At 38.2% G+C, this 22,392-nt stretch overlaps 4 protein-coding genes and 1 non-coding gene across 11 annotated transcripts; 4 read left to right on the forward strand and 1 right to left on the reverse strand.

The window, feature by feature from the left end:
- Nucleotides 1-3,807: 3,807 nt before the first annotated feature.
- LOC114731467 (G-type lectin S-receptor-like serine/threonine-protein kinase SD3-1) lies at nt 3,808-6,200 on the forward strand (the record flags this gene model as incomplete). Its single annotated transcript, XM_028918639.1, is given in 3 exon segments — nt 3,808-5,206; nt 5,209-5,619; nt 5,622-6,200. Coding segments are annotated over 3 exon segments (2,205 nt in total), but the record flags the coding sequence as incomplete, so codon positions are not given.
- Nucleotides 6,201-6,883: 683 nt separating this feature from the next.
- On the forward strand, nt 6,884-6,956 carry TRNAK-CUU (transfer RNA lysine (anticodon CUU)). The gene has a single exon. It is a non-coding gene; the product is annotated as a tRNA-Lys (tRNA).
- Nucleotides 6,957-8,300: 1,344 nt separating this feature from the next.
- Nucleotides 8,301-8,988, forward strand: LOC114731449 (cyclin-dependent protein kinase inhibitor SMR9-like). Its single transcript, XM_028918616.1, has 2 exons — nt 8,301-8,711; nt 8,795-8,988. The coding sequence occupies exons 1-2, from the start codon at nt 8,400-8,402 to the stop codon at nt 8,837-8,839; spliced, it is 357 nt and encodes a 118-aa protein (XP_028774449.1). The 5' UTR covers nt 8,301-8,399; the 3' UTR covers nt 8,840-8,988.
- Nucleotides 8,989-12,867: 3,879 nt separating this feature from the next.
- On the forward strand, nt 12,868-18,042 carry LOC114731469 (nuclear transcription factor Y subunit A-7). Of its 5 annotated transcripts, none has more exons than XM_028918642.1 (6): nt 12,868-13,005; nt 13,928-14,200; nt 15,124-15,239; nt 15,515-15,586; nt 15,957-16,121; nt 17,036-18,042. In XM_028918642.1, the coding sequence occupies exons 2-6, from the start codon at nt 13,957-13,959 to the stop codon at nt 17,393-17,395; spliced, it is 957 nt and encodes a 318-aa protein (XP_028774475.1). In that variant the 5' UTR covers nt 12,868-13,005; nt 13,928-13,956; the 3' UTR covers nt 17,396-18,042. The 5 variants fall into 5 exon arrangements, with proteins under 5 accessions (XP_028774475.1, XP_028774474.1, XP_028774476.1 ...); XM_028918645.1 differs by lacking the exons at nt 12,868-13,005; nt 13,928-14,200 and adding exons at nt 14,491-14,511; nt 14,645-14,910 and having other exon boundaries at nt 15,042-15,239; XM_028918641.1 differs by lacking the exon at nt 12,868-13,005 and having other exon boundaries at nt 13,060-14,200.
- Nucleotides 18,043-18,889: 847 nt separating this feature from the next.
- LOC114731451 (guanylate kinase 2-like) lies at nt 18,890-22,347 on the reverse strand. 3 transcript variants are annotated; one of them, XM_028918621.1, is made up of 11 exons: nt 22,153-22,347; nt 21,655-21,725; nt 21,451-21,558; nt 21,286-21,359; nt 21,083-21,209; nt 20,585-20,947; nt 20,014-20,135; nt 19,795-19,930; nt 19,658-19,703; nt 19,454-19,478; nt 18,890-19,368 (listed from the first exon to the last, which is right to left on the reverse strand). In XM_028918621.1, exons 2-11 carry the CDS (start codon nt 21,655-21,657, stop codon nt 19,251-19,253), a joined length of 1,122 nt encoding a protein of 373 aa, XP_028774454.1. In that variant the 5' UTR covers nt 21,658-21,725; nt 22,153-22,347; the 3' UTR covers nt 18,890-19,250. The 3 variants fall into 3 exon arrangements, with proteins under 3 accessions (XP_028774454.1, XP_028774453.1, XP_028774452.1); XM_028918620.1 differs by having other exon boundaries at nt 19,457-19,559; XM_028918619.1 differs by having other exon boundaries at nt 19,454-19,559.
- Between the last annotated feature and the right edge of the window lie 45 nt (nt 22,348-22,392).

Consider the following 22,392-nt stretch of genomic DNA (forward strand, 5'->3'; position numbering starts at 1 on the left):
GGACAACACTAGCCGTATCCGTTATACAGTAAGTGCTGAGTAAAATAAAAGCGCGATGGACAGAGAGGTATGGGCAAAATCAAAATCAACGTAGTTTAAAGTCACATGATTGGGGCTGGTAAAAAAAAAAAAAAAGGAGCGGGATTATTGTTGTGGGACCAAGGAGTAGTTTTGCACTAACTCTCTTTGGATTCTCGTGAGAATGGTCCAGGAGTACAGGGTGGCTTCATATAATTCAAAAGGCCGGATGAAGGTAAAGCATAGCCTTTTAACAAAGTGTTCGTGTAGAATCTTACTTCTCAATGATGCCGTGAAGTCAAAAAGCCGCAGCCTCTACTGTACATATATCACGTATAATACTGGCTGCTCATTTTTCTTCTTTTCCTTGAGCAGTTGACCGGGACTTGTTTAGAATCGTGGTTCAAGTAAAGTATGGGTGAATACTTTTATCTTTGTTTATGTGAAAGTGATAATAACTCAAACAGGCCCTGGATGGTTGAGTTCATGTGCAGAAGAGGAGAAAGAGCTTCAACACTGTTTAACGACTTTGTTTAAATGTAATCCGAAAGATGGCTTTGTGATGAGTTCTGAGGGAAAAAACACAAAGACCATCGAATAATTTTAATAACCTGTTTTCTTCAAAATTTATGTAATTTGGTTAAAATGTATTTTATAAATATGACCAAAGAAAGCAAACTCACATTTCAACGCACGTAGGGAGATGAGTGAATCACGGGGAGTTGTTGAACAAATGAAAGCGTGAGAATGGTTAAACCGGGGGCCCGTTACGTTGTTCGTTGTTGCCTCCCAAGTTCCAGTCAGAGAAAAGCACTACAAGTGATATTTATTTTCCTCCGAGACAAATTTTATAATAATTATACGTTTATCAAATAGTAATTTTAACTAATATATATAATTAGTAATGATATTTCAGAGAAGATAACACTTATTTATTATAAATAACTAATTTAATTAATTTTCTTAATATATTTAAATTAATCATTTAATTTTTATATTAAATATGGGAGTTCTGTGATTTTTAGCACGGTGATGGTCAGCATCGGAGGATAAGACTTTTTTTTTTTGGGGAAATAATTTTACGGTTGCGTTCCATTGCTTTTGGTCTGAAACGCAGCGTTTTGCAGAATATTCGCGGTTTCGAATTGGTTTATGGACGGAGGGGTTCATAATGGGCGGAGGTGGGGAAGGGCGCTTTATTTAGAGTTGCATGCAGCCCACGTATGATTCGAAATATTTAATTTGTATTCTTTTCATCAAAAAGTTGGGACTTTTGTTTTTATTATTTTTTTAGTCAAAAAAAAGGCAGAATCTTTCACCTTTCAATATTATCCAATTTTCTGCCTTTTTTTTAAAGCCTACCTTTTCCTTTTCTTTAATCATTCAACCTTTTGACTTCCAAACCACTGTTCCTCCACTCACCTCCTGCAAGCCTTTGTTTCCATATTGCCCCCTCCCAACCCCAAGTTGTATTGATCATTCACTTTATTCTTATTCAATCCAAATTCAAATCCAATAATTATAGCTTTCATCATTCCTTTTCTCAGCCAGCCCATGTCATGAGGTTTTTTCCAAGATCATAAAGATCTTTAAAAAAAAAAAAAAACCCCCCATCTCAGAGAGGTATGTCTTCCGCTGAATTAAAAATTAACCAGTGGGCAATTTTAGACTTGCCAGTGAAAGAATGTCAAATTACAATTGCATTCTGTATTGGTGATTTGATTTGATATCAATAAATAACTCACCAATGCTCTGAAAATCTTATTTCATATTAACAGTCATAATTGTAATCACAGATTGGAATTATTGAAGAAAGAGACCAGAGGGCTAACGAAAGAAGGGAAGATGCGCGGTTCATAATCAGATTCTTTGACTGCCAGATGTGGCTTCACGTTAAAGGAAGAATATTGGTTGCGAGAGGAAACTGTATTACTCATGTTCATGCATTTTCATCATGAAGATTTTGGTTTTATGTGCTGTTAATTTGTGTGGCAAATGGGAAAATTAAAAACAAGTCACACTTTCTTTTATTTTTGTTTTTAAAGGAGAAAAACAGGACAAAGCAAGTTGAAGAAAGTGACCACAAAGAGACAAAAAAATAAGGCATTAGGGGTCACATGTTGCTCCTGCGTTCTCCGAGACCGATCCCGCCCTCAGATCCTCCATCGTCCCCACTCCACACTCAAATACAAAAATAAAACCTTTTTTTTTTTTTTTGCCTGCTTAAATTTCACTACATTATCATGAGATATTTTTGTTATTTCATTCTATTGGGTAAATTGAAATAGTCATTGCTTGCTTTCGATACTAATTTTTTTGTATTTTTTGAAAAATATATGCACGCTCGTCACGGTAGCAGATACTATGTTACTAGCAGCATGTTCAAAGGAGAATTCCAGTAAAATCCACTTGTTCGCTTTCGTTCTCTGGGTAGGGGCTGCCTCACATTCTGATGTTTTCAACGCCCTCTTTCTTCTCGACCACTTCATCTTCTCCGGCGACTCTCCCTCTATGTCTGTATTTCCGGCTAACTCCCTAGCTCCCTAACCCCATTTGCTCCTATATATCTTTATTCCCGTTGTATTCTCACTCTTACATTTCTACTCCAAATCTAAACCCATTAGCATCCACCGTCTTCAGCAGCCTCCCCTTTTCCTTCCTTTTATCCCCATTCACTACTTTCCATGCAGTCAGCTGAATAAAAGGCACAGTTTTCACTTTTCTCTGTGAAAGTCCCTCTCTCTAGCTCGCTCCCTTTGTAGAATAGTTAGGTGCCAGAAAACTTTCCCCAGAGAAAAAAGAAAATTTCCGCAGGGATGGACCTTGAGCTTTGGTGCGTCGAAGCTCAAAATTCGTCTGTTATGAGGGTCAGCTTCCCTTCGTCGTTGATCTGTTCAGATCTTTCTCTCATACTCAGAAATGGTAAGCTATATTTTTTCAGCTTTCTGTAATTTCGTGCCCATTCAAAGTATTCCCTGTTGAAAATCGGCTTTGTCGGTTCATCCTTTCCATTGTTTTCTTGGTATCTCTTTTACTCTTCTTTTTATTGAAATTAATCTGCGGAATTCAGGCTGCTCTGCTGATAATATATCACTGTCTTGGCACTTGAACACTGAAGGATGATTGCAGTCTCAAATTTTGCTCCTCATTGTCACTGGGTAATTTATTTGGGCCCCCTTACTGCTCAAAGTTGATTTTGAATGGCAATCAATTTCATCTCTGCCTTTTTTAAACGAAAGAAAAAGATCTTCTGCTTGAGAATCTCCGTCTCACTGTCCTTCAAGATAATTGCAAAGATCACTTTGCAAAATGTCTAATTAGTTTGAAATAGCATAAGTTGATCATAAGTCTGCTGTTATTTCTCTAATTTTCAATTCACAGTCATCTTTAGCATGGCTCATGAATAGCATAATCGTTCTCTAATGTCATTAGGTTCTGTGTTCTTGAATCAAGTTGCTGTTTCAGTTCAGTCCACAGATCTTGTATATCTCTTTCCCATTGGTCATTTTGAAAATCTATATCAAATCCGTCATATTTGTTCTCCTGAATCCAAAATTGTGTCTGAGTTCTTACCATTGCACCACTAAACCACACTCGGGCTTGATAATAACATCTGCATTTACCTTATCCCTTTGCAGGTGTTATAGTTATCAAGGTCTGAACTTATACGGGTGAATGACACGTTAGGGGATACCTTTCTCATCACCATTTCACAAGCGCTGCTTCCCTGAGCATATCTAGATATGGTTGAACCGGAGTTGTGTCTGATTAGATCGCCATTCTTGTTGCATCTTCGCTGGCCTCTTGCTACGTTCAGCATTCACTTCTGAAATTCCATTGGGTTCAAAACTTTCTGTGGTTGACAATGACAGCTGGGCCTCCTCCAATGGTGATTTTGCATTAGGATTCTTTAACACTTCAGATCAACCTAGTCAGTTCAGGATTGGCATACGTTTCAATTCAAAGTCTATGCCATTTAGCCAACAAACTGTGGTCTGGGTTGCTGGAGCTCATGTCACTGTGGGTAGCATGTCGTATTTCCAACTCACCCCCGAAGGGGAATTAGTCCTCTTTGATTCATTACAGGGAGTAGTATGGACCAGTGGAACTGCCAACCAATCTGTAGTTTCAGCAGCCTTCCGTGACAATGGCAATCTTGAGCTCATAGACAGAGAGCAACGTGTTGTTTGGCAGAGTTTTGATACTCCATCTGATACACTAGTCCCAGGGCAGAGTTTATCTGTGCATCAAACACTTCGAGCTGCCAGCAAGCAAACCACATCTAGTTACTACAGTCTTTACTTGAATGGCTCGGGACAGTTACATCTTCGATGGGAAAGTAATATTACCTATTGGACAAGTGATGATAGCCCTTCTATCGCAAATCTGAGTGCTTGTCTCACAACCTCTGGAGCCCTGCAACTTCAAGACCAAAGTTCAAAACCTGTTTGGTCAGTATTTGGTGAAGACCACAATGAATCAGTGAATTACAGGTTTCTTAGGCTTGATTTGGATGGCAATCTGCGCATATATTCATGGATAGACACGTTACAATCATGGAAATCAGTATGGCAGGCTGTTGAGAATCAGTGCAAGGTTTTTGCAACTTGTGGTCAACGTGGTATGTGTTTTTTAAGTGCTTCAGGTTCTGCTGATTGCCGATGCCCGTTTGAGTTAGCTGACCCTAACAAATGTTTGGTTCCATACGATGAGGCATGTGAATCTGGCATCAATATGCTTACATATGAGAAAACATTTCTATATGGAATTTACCCACCTGAAGATTCAATCACCATAAGTAGTTTGCAGCATTGCAAGCAGTTGTGTTTGAATGATCCACAATGTACAGTTGCAACCTTTTTGAATGATGGGAGTGCTCAATGCTCAATAAAGAAAACTAAGTATGTCACTGGTTTTGCAGATCCATCTCTAACCTCGGTATCTTTTGTTAAGAGATGTTCAGGTCCATTAGCTGTGAATCCTGGTCTTGTTAATTCACCTCCTCCCAAACAGCCTCCAGCACTTTGTGTTCCTTGTTTGATTGGAGCAGCCTCTGCCACTTTTTTCGTCTTTGCCATCATACAGTTGGGAATTGGTTTCTGGATCTGCAGAAGAAGAAACATCACTAGGAAAGAAGTTACTTTAGCTTTAACATGCCCCGTTTCGAAGGGTTTGTTTGTGTTGTCCTTCCAGAGATAAGGAGCCTCACTGGGGATTTCAAGAACCAAATCGGTCCAAATATGTTCAAGGGTACACTGCAAGACAATCACTTGGTTGCAGTTAAGAATCTGAATGCCAGCATAGAAGAAAGGAGGTTCAGGAGCGCAGTTACAAAAATAGGAAGCATCCATCACAAGAACCTAGTGAAGCTGGAGGGCTACTGTTGTGAGTTCAATCACAGATTCTTGGTGTACGAGTATGTCAAGAATGGTTCTTTGGATAAGTTCTTTGGTGATTCAGCTCTTTGCAGGAGGCTAACTTGGAAAAAGAGACTTCAAATATGCTCAAGTGTAGCCAAATCCATTTGCTATTTGCACACCGAGTGTCGGGAGTTTCTTAGCCATGGCAATCTGAAGTGTGCAAATGTCTTACTGGATGAAACTTGGAGGCCAAGGTAACTGAATTTGGGTTTGCAAGAGCAGATGGTGAGGCATCATATTGTGGTTCTTCAGCTGAGAAAGATGTGGAGGATTTTGGCAAGCTGGCATTAACTCTGTTATCTGGGCGTCAAGACACTGGGGATCTTTGCCGGTGGGCACATGAACAATGGATAGAAGGACGATCCATCAATGTGGTTGATAAAAGAATTGATGGTGAAATCGATTCAGAGGAGCTAGAACGTGCGTTGAGAATAATATTCTGGTGTCTTCAAATGGACGAACGGAGGAGGCCTTCAATGGGGGAGGTGGCAAGAGTGCTAGATGGTATATTGAATGTTGATCTTCCACCACCTCCTTTTGCTGTCCAGAGGCCATTGCTAGAAGATGATGATACTTAAAAAGTATGATTCAGAATCGGTAGTGTGAATGCCTGCTGAACTTGTTAGAATCTATGCCCATTCACTGTTGTTTTCGTCCCTCATTTCCCCTTTTATTCAATGTGTATAGTAGGTTTAGGACTAACATTAGATGAGAAATGGAAATGGCCATGCCCATTATTTTTGGTCTCTGGCCTTCGCTTTATATGGGGCGGTGACTGTGAACTGAACTGTGAACACCACGATGTCTTTTCAGGTTTTGTTTGAAGCTAAATCTCTCCATTCGAGCACATAACGTTCAAAGATTTGTTGTATTCTAGTTACGTGTATTCCTTATTGTTATTTCCTGGTCAACGTAGGCTAAATAGAAAGTTTCATTGTTCAATCTGGTGGACATTGAGGTACTAGGCTTCTGATCATTGTTCAACCTTATGTTTCAGATTCATTTATGCAACATGCATTGATATTTCTGGATTGATTCGTGGTGTGGTGGCGGTTTCCTGTAAGGATAACAGATGTTTTTCCACAAAAAAAAAAAAGAAAATACTCAAGTTTTTATTTACTGCTGACCAGATATCATGTGGATGCAATTTCTAGTGGCTGGTACAGTGACAGATTCTGCCTTTTGGACCAAGAAAAGCGCTGAGGATTTTTATTTTTCATGTTGAAAAAAGATTTTAAAATCAAAAGGAAATCCGAGGCTGAACTGTTTACCCACGAAGAATCAGATTTTGCAGAATTGTTGTAAAGCAAATCCAACTGAGATGATGAATCAAGTGAGATCCGTATATTATAAAATATGAGAAACGAATCACATCTCATTACTGGTGAATTACGTAGTCCGTTGGGGTGGTAATAAGAATAGATAAATTATACTAAAAGTCGCAAGCCCGTCTAGCTCAGTCGGTAGAGCGCAAGGCTCTTAACCTTGTGGTCGTGGGTTCGAGCCCCACGGTGGGCGTGCTTTTTGAGTTTTGTTTCTTCTTTCGTTTTTTCCCCACTTTTTTTTGGTCCAAAACTATTTTCTGTTTCTACGAGCCCAAGCGAAATACTTGCTCGAAACTAGAGGCCCAAATGAAATGCCTTCTTGGAACCTGAGGCCCAGATGCTGCTTTGTTTCGTTCTAACAACTAAAGTGGGCGAACGTTGACCAAAATGGGCAAAATGAAAACTAAGAAATAAAAGCGGGGGGCGAACGGACATTTTAAAAATCACGGGACTGCGTGGTCATATATGCAAATTTCTTGGCCTAGTATTATTTTGGCCTATTAAGAACAACTGCCCCCAACCCACGATGATTTAATCAAGCAGCACACGAATGGCACGTGATTGGGAGAAACATATCCATACACACAGAGATAAGATGGTACATCAATTAGGTAACTTCCCCTTCATTTAAGAATGTATTAGGTAAACGCAATTTAGATTATAATTAGTGTACTTTTAATTTGGGTGATGCAACGAAGATCACAAGTTTCAACCTTTAAGATATGGTTATCTATCATGGCCGAATATAGACAATTGCGGGCTGCCAAAGGGTCCCTACTTTAATTTGCCGAATGAATATCATCGTTTTGACCAACTAAAACCTTACATTAAAAATATTTTCCGACAGCCATAATTGCATCATAATTAATATATTTTTTCAGGTCAATTATAGTGATGAATCAAATCATTTCTATTTTCTATAGTAGTATATATTAACAATGATTCTGTTAAAAACAGTGGTAATCACTCTATTGCCAATCTATTAGTTAATGGGCTGCGGGATTTATTAATCTCCACCATGTTATCATCAGCAGATATTATTAAAATACGATGCTCCACACTTTTTAATATACATATTGACGTATTATTAATACATACATTAACCTAAACAAAAACTTATCTCTCTTCTCCTGATTTGATCTTCCACCTGAAAAGGCTACACTTGTAAAAGGAAAGCTCGTCTTTTCTCTCTGTCTCCCCCTCAGCTCCCCTCCATTGTTGCTTTATATATAACTTTAGCTTCTCTCTCTCTCTCTCTCTCTCACTCCCTCACCCCTCCCTCGATCTCCTTTTCCACATATTGTCGCTTTATATATAATCTATTCAGTTAGTAGGGTAAAGCTTATAATACGACCTGGAGCAAAAAGGCGAGCTCTCATGTAAGCATAGAGAGGGACTCTTAAAAGGGGTTTCTTTCTTATAAGGATTTGGTAGAGAGATCTCAGTATAAAATTTGATATTTTTCAAGCTAGTGGTAGCAGTTACTGATGTATTAGTGTTTTCTTTTTTGGATTTACGTGTGACGTAGAAGAACTTTTCAAACTCCCTCGGCATGAAAATTCTCTGATGCCTCAGAATCAATCAGAATATTTCGCTGCCAACAAAGATTTTCGCCATAACTAATCTCTGCATTAAGATGGCGCCATCTTCTGCAAAGGCTCAGATCATCGATAATAAATGGCAGAAAGTTGATCAGAGAAAGATGAAGAAGACGACGACCAAGAGGAGGAAGAAGAAGCAAGAATCAGTTGTGACGACGAGGCCTTCTTCTGGGTACGCAACTCCTTCAAAGACCCATGAACTGGTCGCTGGTGATCAGAATATGAAGAAAGAGGAGGAAAACGATAAAGAAGAAGATATATGTTCAAGTGGATGTTGTACTCCAAAGGCTGAGAGGTTCAAAATACCAGAGATATTATCATGCCCACCTGCTCCGAAGAAGACAAGGGTAATCCAAAACTTCTCATCTATTAGATCCCCAATAGCGTTTTTCTCTACCCCTGATATAGAGTTATTCTTTTCTTCTCTTAGAAATGTATCGGCCTGAGCTGTGATCTACCCCACATAGACTGTTAAAGTTCAGTTCAGTTCAGCTCAGTGCAGTTTAGTTTACTGTGTTTATGACTATAGGTACTTTAATTTGCAGTCCAGTAATTATTGAAGAGTGAAGAAATATGTATTTACCCTCATAATCAGGTGCAAGCTCTCTAACTGTTTGATTTCTATTCGTTTTAATTTCTCTTGTTTGCCGGTGCTGTACGTGTTGCCGATAGTGAAGCTTTGATTAGGATAAATATGAAGGTTTTATTATATAATTAATTAATTTGACCATTTCGGATGTCAAAGAAAAGTATACAGCAAAACCAACATAATAATCTGCACTGGTTAGGTGATTAATTGACTATAACTCATGATCAGTATGATATAACTCACATGTTCCTCAAAAGGTTAAAGTGGTATTCAAAATGAAGCCAAATCAAACGGACTTTTTTCGTAGAAGCAGAGGGAATTATGAAACTAGAAAAGGAAGGAACTTTTTGAACGATCAAGCTTTTGAATATTCCTTCTGCAACTTTAATCCCTAATATTGCTTTCTTCCTTTTTGTCATCGACACACTAATCTTTAAACCTGCAAAGCTGTCTTCTTCTTTCTCATCTTCCAATCGATCCCGCCATACCCTACTGATACATTCTTCAAGTACTAATCAGAAGAGCCCAGACCACTTTACAGGATTAAAGTTACATCACCTAACAAACATCAATATGAAAGGTTAAGAAGGAAGTGTGGTTATCATTGTCACTCTTATCTTTTACGCTACCCCAAAAGGAATAGAAATCCAAAAAAGTACAGTCATCAAGTATGAGAATCCAAGGATGGATGATTTGTACGTTATTAGGGATGGAGAATAATACATGCATGTAAGGTTTAATTATTTTAAGGATGAGATTGAAAGTGTCCTGCAAAAGGAAACACACATGAAGGGATTGACAACAAAAGCACATGGATGAGGAGAATCCGATGAAGCTGCTCTTTATTTTTTCTCTCAAAGAATTTTATTCCATGGACGCACGTAAGGGGAATCTCCGTTTCCTCGTGAAAATTTTAATTCCTTTACTATTTATTGAACTTCCCTAGAGAAAACAAGGAATTTTGGTGTCGGCGACATAAAAAAAAATTATTTCTTTATAGATTTCTGATTTATTATTCTTAATTAAATCAAGAAGGTTTCACTGTTCCTCTTTAAATTCCAAAAACTCGCCTTCACATGTGCATTTCTAGAGGGGGCTCTGCCACCATTTGATGAATACTAATCAATTTAAAAATTGTTAAAATGAAATATGGCTTTGAAATTCGAATACCGCATCAAGCCACTGAATGAAAATAAAAAAATGGGACGATAATATAATGGGAGGTGGTTAATTAGGCAGGCCTAACGGCCTATAGTCGTGTGGATGCTAAGTTATGTTTTAAATGGGCCTTTCAGTGGAACAGTATTAATGTCATCACGCAAATGACAATCAATCAGTTCAAGTTAGGTATAAAAAAACTAATTGGAATGGGCTTGGTGGGAAGAACTAATTCCTCAAAAATACAGATTAATATTCAAATCTGTATTAAGAGATTTAGATATATTTAGGATCGATAGTGTCTCAAATATGATTATATCTAATCGAAGGATATATGCTTTGCCGATAAATAAAAAAAAAAAGACATATAACGGAGATCAACTTGACAAGGTTGACAAGGATAAATAGATAAGCATTCGATAATAATAGTTTGATAAGTATGCAATTTTTATTTAATTATGTATATTATTATGTTAATTGGAACGCTTCATAACAAAAGTGTAAAAAACATCACAAATATCTAGTGTAAAACAATTGGATCATGTCTTTCCACGTGATGTGTGTTCCCGGCCAGTATTGCGTATTCTGCGAGTTTTGTACCAAGGAAGACATTAGGGAGAATTATAATTAGGTCCCATTTAAGGGAATTAAATATAAAAAGTTTTCTTGAAATCATAAAATTATTCTGAAGTCTGAAGAGACTTTTTTGTAATAAATTTTATTTGTTTAATTACTAAATTATCTTTTTTTTTTTAAGTTTGCATTGCAACTGAAAGAGTAGTGGTTGACAATTTAGGGTGTAATGATTGTCACGGCTGGTTTGACAACTCATGCGTTACATTTTGTGATATGCTAAGAAAATGTATTGTTAAACCAGCTACAATAGTTATTAATCCTTGCATCTTAAGTTGTCAATCAATGCTCTCTTAGTTGTCAATGCAAACTTAAAAAAAAAGAGTGATTTAGTAATTAAACAAATAAAATTTATTGCAGAAAAGATTCATTGGGACTTCAAAATAATTTCATGATTTTAAGAGACCTTTTTGTATTTAATTCCTTTAGATGGGACCTAATTGTAATTTTGCCAAGATGTTACTACTCTCACGTGGGAGTTAATTGAAGAGCTGATATTAATTCTATATATAAATTTATTAATTTTTTTCAAATCAATCCTATGGATAGTCTCCCAACAATAATCAAGTAGGAGATGGAGAAAGAAAATTAAGAAATATATTTAGAATGTTAAAAAAATACATATTCCGTTAATTTTAAATATAAGACCTATTTTGTAGTGTTTTCACTTGTTCTAAATATAAGACTTAGTTTGTAATGTAAATTACATTACAAAATATGCCTTATATTTAGAACCAGAGGAGCATCATATTAATTAATTTAACTAATATTTGATCAAAAATTAATTACATCATAGATCAAGTACCAGAGTAGTAGTACATATTTTGTAAAATTCATCTGTTTAAAAATGAATATTTTTAATTCAGAACCTTTTGTAAATCAAGTTATATTTTTGTTGATATATAGATAAAGAAAAATTAAGCAAATATAAGCATAAAATGTGTTATCCATATCTGTGGTTCCAACTTTGGTAATAAAAAAAAAAATCTGTGGTTCCAACCATAAGTTAATAAATAAGTTCCGAAAAGAAAACTGTTATAATGGGAGGAAAACTATGAATGAAGCCCACCCTGTAATTCTGTGATTTTCTATTTTTTGGTTGGCTAATTTCGTGTAATTAAGAGTCCAAGACTATTGGTCGGTGGGGAGTGGGCAAGAGAGGTCGGTAACGTAATGGGGAAGGAACCGGATCGCTCCAAATCCCAATTATGTTTTTTTTCAAAATTAATTTGCACTCCTTATACTTTAACTTAATTTTTAATTAAATTCATGTAGTTTTTTATTAGATCTTATTATTTCATCTGATTTCTAATCTGATTTTTTAATCAGATTTTCATAGTTTTAAGTGACTGCTTAAAAGAAAAAAAAAATCTACGAGGAACCTATTAAAAATTTGGTGTAATCATAGTAATCTGGTTGAAAAATTTACCGAAATCTAATTAAAAAAGAAGAATAGAAAATTAGAAATATTTTTTTTTACCAAAAAAAAAGGGGTTCACATCATGAACCTGTTGATTTTACTCTTGTGGACAATGTTTTAACTTATTTTTACTGGCCACTTAATTATTTCTGCTCAGTCCACTCTAGAAGTGCTAAAGTAAGCATATTGCACGCCGAAAAGAAAAAGGGAGAATCCAATACAATCCAAATAAGAAATACAGAAAGCGACGAGATGAACATGACGAATTAATTAAGTCAGAATTGATCGCCCGTCGCTGAATCATGGTGTCATTGATTAAAAAAATCAATATTAAATAAAATCATTTTCAGATAAAGAAGCGCGGATGAGTGTGGGTGGGGGGAGGTGAGTTATCGGGAGGGACACGTGAAGGGCTTCCTACCATTCAGGCGTTTGTCTCCACACACGTGGCTGTGCCCGTCCCCATCACGAGATCCGTGCCCTCTCACTCTTCTTTTTCTTCCAACTGTTTCTGTTTTGGCCTGGGGGCACCTGTCTCCGCCTTTTACCATTGTCACCTTCCTTAACTATTGAGATCCTGTGATTTCCCACGCACATTCCATGGCATTCTGGTCATTTCCCCACTCACCATCCCCACCGAAAAAACCATAACAATAATAGTAATAATGATAAAAGAGATTCATTATTTCCTCATCCTCTATACTCCCCATTCTGGTGTCTGCTTGCTACAGTGCTACAGAGCGTCCCTTTCTCTATATCATTGAATCTCGGTCCTCATTCTCCGCAAATTATTGCATCATGCCGTAATTAGAGTATCAACGCTTCACTCACACATATCACAGTAAGCTCCTGTGTGTTTTTATGTTTTCTCTTGCTCTCTGCGAGTGATTGATTGATTTCTCGATATTTGTAACACCTTCTTTTGCTTTTTGGCCATGTGTTTCTTCCCCTGCGTGTTGGTTTTTCAATTAATTAATTGGATGGATTGCGTTGTCATGTAGCAAGATCGCAAATGATCCTAATGACTTGGGTTTGCTTTCAAGTAATTTGGTTTGCTGAATTTGCTTTGCCTGATAAATTAAGCTGCATATGTTATAGATATGATCTTGATGGGCTCTGATTTATTACTCACTTCACGTTCAATATTATGGTGCGCGCGGGTGCGTGTATTTCCCTTTCCGGTTAACCTGGATTTTATAAAGATTCAGGACAACGAGTAATTCATAATGGTGATCCCCACTTTCTAATTATGGCATGTGCATGCATGCATGATTCTTAGTGGACTTTATGAAGACGTGGATGGCGGAAGCTAAGAAACAAAGTTTTCTCATATTTGTTTCATCTCGAGTGCATTAATTGGCTTGCTTTCGACAATAATTGAGTTGATTTACGTGCGCTGCTTTCGACAATAATTATTGGATCGAATCAGTTTCTTCCTATCGAGCGACAAGACTAAACTTCTTGGGGCGCCAATTTTTGGTTAAATTTTTACTATAAATCCCTGATTTATAGCTAGTGTCCAGGTCGTTGTGTTTGTTAAGGAAAAAAGAAGTTAGCTTTTCGGGCGTGTCACTTGTCAATTATTCTTCAAATTAAAATAGATTTTGCCACGGGAAATTGAAGTACTACATGAAAATTTTCTATTTTAAGTAATATAAATTAGTGGTTTATTGCATCTGTGGTGATCGCCAAGTCTGGTATGTTTTATTTGCCTTTACATGCGAGGAGTCTCTGTATGCTGATCATTGTTTCTGCCTCCACAGTTGAGCAGAAAATTGATTTATACTGAAGCATGAGACAAAAATTGGACCCTGCAAACCGTTATGAATCAGATCTATGGAGCAACAAACTATATACGACCTGTTCTCAAGCTTGGTGGCATGGCACAGGGCACGGTGCCTTCTCTAAAGAGATGGCAGGGCAAGTCAAAATGAATTCTTTTGTGCCGCATTGGGATGGTAGTTTTGGGAACCCGACCAGTACTTCACACGCTATGACTTTGCTGGCTGAAGGGAAGGAAGCCACCAAAGAGAAAGGCACTTCCTCCTGTTCCCTTGATTCTCTTTTTACTAAGTGCTAATATGACATCCTAAATAACAAATCTGTTGGTGCCTGATAGGTGCAAATCAAAAGTCATTTTACCTTCTTTGCTCAGTTACTTGTATTAGGATCAGTTTTAGGTTAGACATACACATGCTTTTAGGTAAAGCAAATCAATCAAATGCTGCCCAAAATATTGATCATGAATATATTTATTCTTCTGTTTCGTGCTACAGATGAAATTGCATTCGAAATCTTTTGCATGCGTTCTTCATAAATGACATTTTGAGCGTTAGAGTTTTGTGCTGTAGGTTCCATATTTACTTACTTCACTGAGGTTTACAATAGCTTGCGTGTTCAAACTCAAGTTAATTAGAGTAGCCAACTCATTCATTATCCTCTGTTTATTTGTGTTTTTTTTTTTCTGTGAGAAATTTTAGTATAAAGAAAAGAGAGGACTAGGCTATCCTCTTAAACAACAAAAATAAGGAAGAAAATAGTGAAAGTCAGGAGAGTCACCGATGCAGAAGAGCTACGAGTACCACCTGCATTTGGTAGGGAGCCTCTATTAAATAAACCATGGGAAGAGCACCAAAGAGAAGCCACAAAAACTCTCCTGTTCCATAAGAGCTTCCAAGAAAAGGAATTATCCTTGAAAATTAAGCATTATGCACCATCTAAGCAGAGATTTATTTGAACCATTCTGGTACGTATCTTGCCTATCCATTTGCAACTTCTAATTGACTTAATTGGATGGCTTTTTTTCACTTGTGATGTTTTCCTCCTTTGACTTCCGGGGATCTCCTCATAGGCATATTGTTCTGTTTTTGTCTCTAGGAATGTGAATCCATTTGTTTTAAAGGTGCTACGCATAGATTGGGAATACATTTCCTCCTAAAGACATTGTTTGCACTAGCAGGTAGAGAAAAGTATCAAGAGCATCAACAGCAGCAATTTGCTGTCCGTACTATGCCTTCTACAGTAAATGAATTTCTTGCGCCACCTAGACAGCCGGAGCTTGTTGGCCATTCAACAGTGAGCTCTCTCTCTCTCTCACAACACGCGCAACACACAGTGCTCAGATTTGAATTTCCTTCTATTGGAATTAGTTTGATATGTTTTAGCTCATACTACAGCCATAGCAAACTCTGATATGGAAATTCCTCAGTTTCAAGTTCTGAAGGCCATATAAAAAACCAGACTTAGAATTTAGTTTTTACGGGTTTTCTTTATTATGTTGGAAATTGGAGTCTTAATTATAGTTATTGCAACGTAATGTTCTAGAAAGTCTGAATTTCATATTTTTGCAGGCATGCGCATCTTACCCTTATCCAGATCCACAGCATAGGGGAGCAATTCCTACTTTTGGACTTCAGCCTTTGGTATGAAATATGTGGCCTCTTATTTGTTATTTCATACTTGTTATTGTGCATGTCAAATAGTTCATTAATTGTCTGCTACTGCTACTCCTACTCATGTTCATTTCCGTGCACGTTATACTAGCTACAAGTAGTAATATGCAACATGCATGCATGTTATCCTGACCTTTATATGATGATTAACACGATTTTTATTCCTGAAAGCAGCAATTTGAATTTTATATGATGCAATGCTTTGTTGAGTGCAATCTTAATTGGAAATCAATTTGTTTAAAAGCATGATACGGACCGTTTTCTCATAAATGTTGTCATGGCTTTATTTTATCTGTTTCTCTGGAGAATTATGACTCATGTTCGTTTCTGGCGGTACTAGTTACATCCTGCTGGTCTTGGAGTGAATTCCTCTAGAATGGTTTTACCATTGCAAATGGAAGAAGAACCTGTTTATGTTAATGCCAAGCAATACCATGGAATTTTGAGGCGTAGGCAATCCCGTGCCAAGGCTGAGCTTGAAAAGAAGGTGATAAAAGCGAGAAAGGTACTATTCCGTTTCCAGAAATATTTGATGTGATCTCGATTGCTAATTATGTATCTTTCTTTTCTCCACACTCCACTGCTGCACTGCACTTGATACGCATAACTTGGTCAATCTAACACAATAAGCTCACAAAAGAATTGCTATAAGAGAGCTGCAACTAGTAGGGACACCTCTGTTTAACTTGTAGAGTTACCTCTTTATAACAAGCTTATTAACTGGTGGAACCAACTTTTAGACACTTCTTACTGAACTGGGAGCATTTCTTAATCGGAAGCACCCTCTTTTAACCAAGTTCCTTCTCTTAGTAGTAATAAACTCATAATCAAGTTACTGTGGCGTTTTACTTTACCAAGTTAATATGAAACAGAAGTCATGTACACGAGTAAGTATGATAACATTCTGTTTGGTATTATCAGCTTCATGATCTTTATGTCTATTCTTATTATTAACAATATGAACTCCTTTGAATTGGCTGCTTTCAAAGTTCATCCGCTGCTTTATGTTTGAGCCTGTGTGTTTTGATAAACTCCAAGCTTTGAATAGTCACCTTCAACTTTGTGGACATCCGGTTGGGCATTTTTCTTCTGAATTTCTTCCACTACTCCGACTAGAGATTCAAGGCAGTCTCTGCTGTAATGTTGGACTGGTTGCCATAATTGTTGCGTCAGTCACTTGTTTTGCGGCATTTGAATTTAATATTTAGAAGATGTCCATTCTTCCAAGCCCAAAATTACAATGCTTGGCTGTCCACCTTGTATGTACATGCAACAGGCACTCCACTTTTATCAAATGGCATGAAATTCTTTGTCAGTAAGCATATTGAAGGGAAATCCCAAGACCTTTACTACTGCAACAAGCATATTCAGGATTCTAGCTCGCAATTTGGTGCATGACCATTTTATCTTAATCTGCAGCCTTATCTTCATGAGTCTCGACATTTGCATGCCTTGAGACGAGCAAGAGGGTGTGGAGGCCGTTTTCTGACAACAAAGAAGGCTGATGGTCCTGCTGCAAATACAGCAAACAAGAACCAGGAAACTATTAGTTCAGACCCCAAAGGCACATCTCCCAATTTGTCTGCCATTGCTGACTCAAATTCTGGTTCCCGAGAAATCTTCAATTCCCCCCAATCAGACGTGCACTCCAGGTCTAATGGCAGCAATTATTACTCGCACATTCAGGGATCTGAGCTGTCTGGTTATCAACCTCTCTCAAGTGATAGAGGAAGCCGAAAGGATTTCTCTGGTGCTTGCAGGGCCCTGAGCATTAAATAATGAAACGAACCTTTCATGGGGTCTCAAGGTTCTTCTCCAACAGTTATGAGGTCTTGATGTTAGTGTTCTTGGAAGGCTTGTACTTGAGGTGTATCATAATAGGAAAAATCACTATGAAATTCTAAGAAAGGAATGTAATCACCAAAAAATCCTATTGTGGAAATTTTTGGTGATTACATTCTTTCTTTTGGACTTCATAATTATTTTCCCATCATAATAATCTTAAAGGGGCAAAGATAGGGAGGCAGGCATTCACATGAAGGATCGCGAGGTAGACATTGACCCGACTGAGGAGATAGGATCATGCCAACTTTGTATGTTATATGGTTATTGTCGCGGGAAGTCATTCTTGGCTTGGCTTTCTGCCCTCAGATCTTCATCGTCTTGAAACCTTGTGAGGTGCTGGCGTTTTTACAAATAAGTTGTAGGGGACTGTATTAAGAGTAGTTTAATCTCTTCGTGGAATGGACAGGGTAAATAATAAACTAATAGTTGACTGATGTGAAGATCCCACGATAAAGAGCAAGGCAGGATGCTAGAAGTAACGTTGATGAGTTTTATCTACACATGTAAAGAAGTACTTTGTTGACAGTTTTTAATGTGAAAACCATTATTAATGTAGAAATAGGAAAATTAGGTTGACAGTTCTGTCAAGAGCAAAATAGGAATGGGGCCAGAGGAAGAAAGCGAACTCAAATTCCATCTGGGCACAGCAGTGGCTTGTATCACTGTCATGAGTATTCACTGCCATGTGAGAGGGGAACCCACCATGGAGGAGAAGGCCATGGGAGGCCCTTTTCCCACTTGCCCTTTCTTGGGTCCCTGAAATTGGGTGGCAATGGCAGAAGCAAGTACGTGGAGACATCCCTAAGAATGGGGAGTTTGGGCCCCACCTGATCCAACACCTGGCAACCCCTCATTGGTCAGTATCCCCTGACTTCTTCCTTTTGCATTCCCAAACTGATAACTGCATGAACCGCCTTTGCCAGCTCCATCATTCTTTCCGTAATCGTTTCAATCACGCTGAAAATGGGCCTACCGGAAATATTTCCAGCCTTATCCGGGGTCGATCCTGTCTTATTAGAATTTATGTTTTTTTAATTTAATGGGTGGAAACTGACATATTTATTTAAATATTGTCGGAAACATATTCAAAATTTTATCGTAGCCTTAATATTATTTTTTATTTAAAATAAATCCTTAAATTTCAAACGTATATGTCTTAATTCCTAAATAAATTTCAGAGGTCAATACCGTTAAATAAGTTCCATCAAATGGAAGGTGCCGTAGCACTTGCGGGGTGCGCATCTAAGTACTCTCATATTCTTCCTCTTTCTGTTCATCATTCCTCCATTCTCTCCCCAGTCTGCAGGAGACCCCCTTCTACCCTCAAACCAACCATCTTCCTCCTAATAATCACCAACGTCGACGTCACCGACGCACATCCCGATCTGAACAGAGCTTCTAAATATAAGAAAGAACTAAACAAAGGAAGAAAAAGGAAAATGTGATTTTCTTTTTTTACATGGATTTTTCAATTCTTCGCTTATTCACCTCACCAGGTAAAATATACATGTACGAATCCACACATTACACTCGTATTACGCCATCATCGCCAATAACAATACACCAATAGTCGCAAATAACAAATCGTCCGTCGCTGCCCATGTAGGAAAAATAATAAATGTGCCCGCATTCAGGTCCGTGGCCTAAACAATGACGGGTCGTTACTAAAAAAGAAAGAAACAAATTGGACCGACTCCAGAGCCTTATCATGCGTCCCGTTGAATCAAATCAAATTAATATATGAAGGAAGGAACCAAGGTAGTGAGAACAGGGTCAGGTTCGTCAAATGTTAGCTCAGCTGATCCCTTCCACTCAAACCACCTGAATGCGGGTCTATAACACGGAAACTTAGCCCCCTCGTGCGTCCAGGTGCACCTCCCTTGAGTGAGGAAACATCTAACATGATCCTGCTCAGCCAAGTATTCCAGTCACATCAGTACAGAGAATCTCACTTTTGGTGGCTAAATAGGTAATTCGCTACACAATCCTTACAACCTCTTTGGTTCCTTTTCTCGCCCTGTACAAAGGGAGTTTATGATGATTTTGTCGTCAAAATTTGTCACCGAATGATTTGTCGGTAGATTTATTTCTCCGGGTGCTGAGTTGACAGATTAAACACACGAATTTATCTGCTGGTATAATGATATTGTAAAGGTAAAGCTAAAATCAGGTCGATGTACTTCAACGAACTGTTACCTGGCTTTGACTGAGCAGAGAGAGAGGCATCTAGTCCCAATAGTTTCTGGACAAATGGATATTATGATCAGGATAATTTGAATTTCAAAAAAGCTCTCTGAGTTTCTAAACATGACTGTAGGGACCGGCCGAGTTACCTTAAGTTTCCCATAACACTCCCCAAGATTGCCATTATACAAGAAGAAATCAAATAGACCCGTTGACCTTCCTTGCTCAATCTCTGCCTCAGCATTTCGTAGTCGCTTCACGATCTGTTCTTCTGTCTCTGTTCCCCTGCACAGAAGCGAAACACTGAGGTTTAGACCGACACTCCGAATGATAGGGAAAATTAACAAGACTTTAGTTATGAGATTTACCTGTCACGAAGGCGTTTCTGCAAGTCTTCCATCGACGGGGGACAAATAAAGATGAATATGGCCTCAAGGGAACTAGCCCTCACGGATCTTGCCCCTTGAACATCAATATCAAGAATACATCTCTGAATCAAAAGGAAAAATAATATACCATCATTTCAGGTTTAAAATATCCAAAACCATATCTGTGAAGAAGGCATTCATCGGGTTGCAATGATAATGATATGGTTAGCTTTCATTTAGATTTAATGTCCAAGGTTACAGAGGCAATACAACATGAGATCTAGCTGCGCTTCTGAAAGGGCATTCAATTTTTTGTCAGAAAGTAAAAAATGCTGTCATTACATTGAGTATGCAGTATGTCTCTATAAATCAGTCAGTTACCAAGAGAAGCTCAATTAACACTTGATTACTCAAGAAACCCTGATTGGTTCGGAAGAGAAAGCCATTCCATTGAGGCTTCTTCATAAAAATTGATTCGGTCAGATTGTTGAGTCAGACTGGCTGAATGCCCACTATGCCAAAATTTGCAATTAAATGTAATACAACATTCACTGAAGCACAAGGAACGTACTTTTCCTGAATCTGCCACGAGTTCAACAGCCTCAACACTGGTCCCATAGAGATTGCCGTGAACAGAAGCAAACTCAAGAAACTTGCCATCTTTGATCGCTTTCTCCATCGCACTCTTTTCAGTAAAGTGGTAATGGACCCCGTCTTTCTCCATGCCTCTTGGGGGCCGCGTGGTGTGGCTCACCGAAAAACCGAACATGGATGGGAATTCCTTCACGAGCATTGATATCAATGTTCCCTTTCCCACTCCAGAAGGACCAGTAATAACGACAGGTTTTGGGGGATTGCCTATCACACCTTTACTCCACGCAACCACCTCAGTCTTCAGAATTTCTCTCTGCTGCCGAACATATTGGGTGTCTACCTGCAAACATTATAGAAATAATTAAAAAATATTATAATCATTACCCATTCGCCTATTACAGTAATATAATATTGCCTAAGAATTCGCACGAATGAATAGTGATTAATGACTATATTTAAGTTGTAAAACGCCAACCTCTAGAAACCAAGTGTGATCGTCTGGCTCAGAACCCCTTTTAATAATCAGTATTCGGTCTTTCAAAAGCACAGCTGAATGGCCTTGAGATGACACAGGTTTGGTGCCCAGAATAGTGGGATAAACCCTGCACATTGATATAGAAATTGGCGACAAAAGCCAGACAGAACCGGCCATTCGAAGAGAAGAAACCTTGAACTAACCATTCTCTAAGACTTGGGTCAAAAATTTGAACTTCAATGCACAAACTCTCATCCTCAGCTTCACGAATGACGTACTGTTGAACAAACGGAGACCGGAGTTTTCATTTAAGCAGATGATATGTTGGTATAGATGAATCAGCAGAACAACGGTAAGAGATGACGTACCGTTCTATCGCCAACTATAGTTTTTGTTCTGCGAGTACCATTTTCGAGATCAAAGGCATTAGGATGTCCGCTCAGCGTGTCATCAACGAACAATGCCGGAGCTTTACCCTAACGATCACGGTTAAAGAGATTAGATTCATCAAAGCAAGATTCGTTTGATCGAGAAATGAATATCACGATCTAACGGCATTCTGCAGGTCTTACCATGGAGAAATCTGAGCGTGCTCTCTGGATTTTAACCTGACCAAATCGCTAAGACAGAAATGAATTTGGATCTGCAATACATTTAATTGTATCAGAAGACAGGACAGGCCGTGGCTTCCACAAGAAATACAACAAACCGAACAAGGTTTTAATGCGGAGACAATATCAGAATCCATCAACAAGTAGATGACCGCAAAACAATGAAAATCCAGAGAAATAGGCGTCCAGAATTGGCCAAACCCAATTTTCACTCAATATATCTCTGATCCAAAGCGGTATGCTTCTTTCGAGGACAACTTTAAAGATACAAATGAAAAAAGTCCGGAATAAGAACCGAGCTTCAAAAAAACCCAAAAACCAACGTAAAAACTCAGCCAGGGAATGCAAGAAAAATAAGAAAACGAGACGAAAAGCACAGAATCCATAAAATCTGAACAGAACGGTGGCGGCTGAAAAGCCAGAGCATTTGGAAGATTGCGATCAATGTTTCTGGTATACCTTGTTGAAACGCAGCAAGTTGTTTGGCAGAAAGAGCAAGGCTAGTTCTGCTTTGTAGTTTTGTTGGGGTGGTGGTGGTGTTTGGAGTTCAGCTTCGCTCTTCTCAAAGTAGAGCGTTGAATTTGTGATGAGCAGTCAAAGAAAAGCACACTGCGAATGAAGAGAAATGATAGAAAGATGATGGAAGTTACGAGAAAATGGGGGGGGAGGATTTTCATACTCGTAGGCGCCAACAGAAAG

The sequence above is a fragment of the Neltuma alba genome, unplaced genomic scaffold (assembly GCF_004799145.2).
Source record: "Neltuma alba isolate B1F8T4 unplaced genomic scaffold, ASM479914v2 tig00012835_pilon, whole genome shotgun sequence".
Taxonomy (NCBI): Eukaryota; Viridiplantae; Streptophyta; class Magnoliopsida; order Fabales; family Fabaceae; genus Neltuma; species Neltuma alba.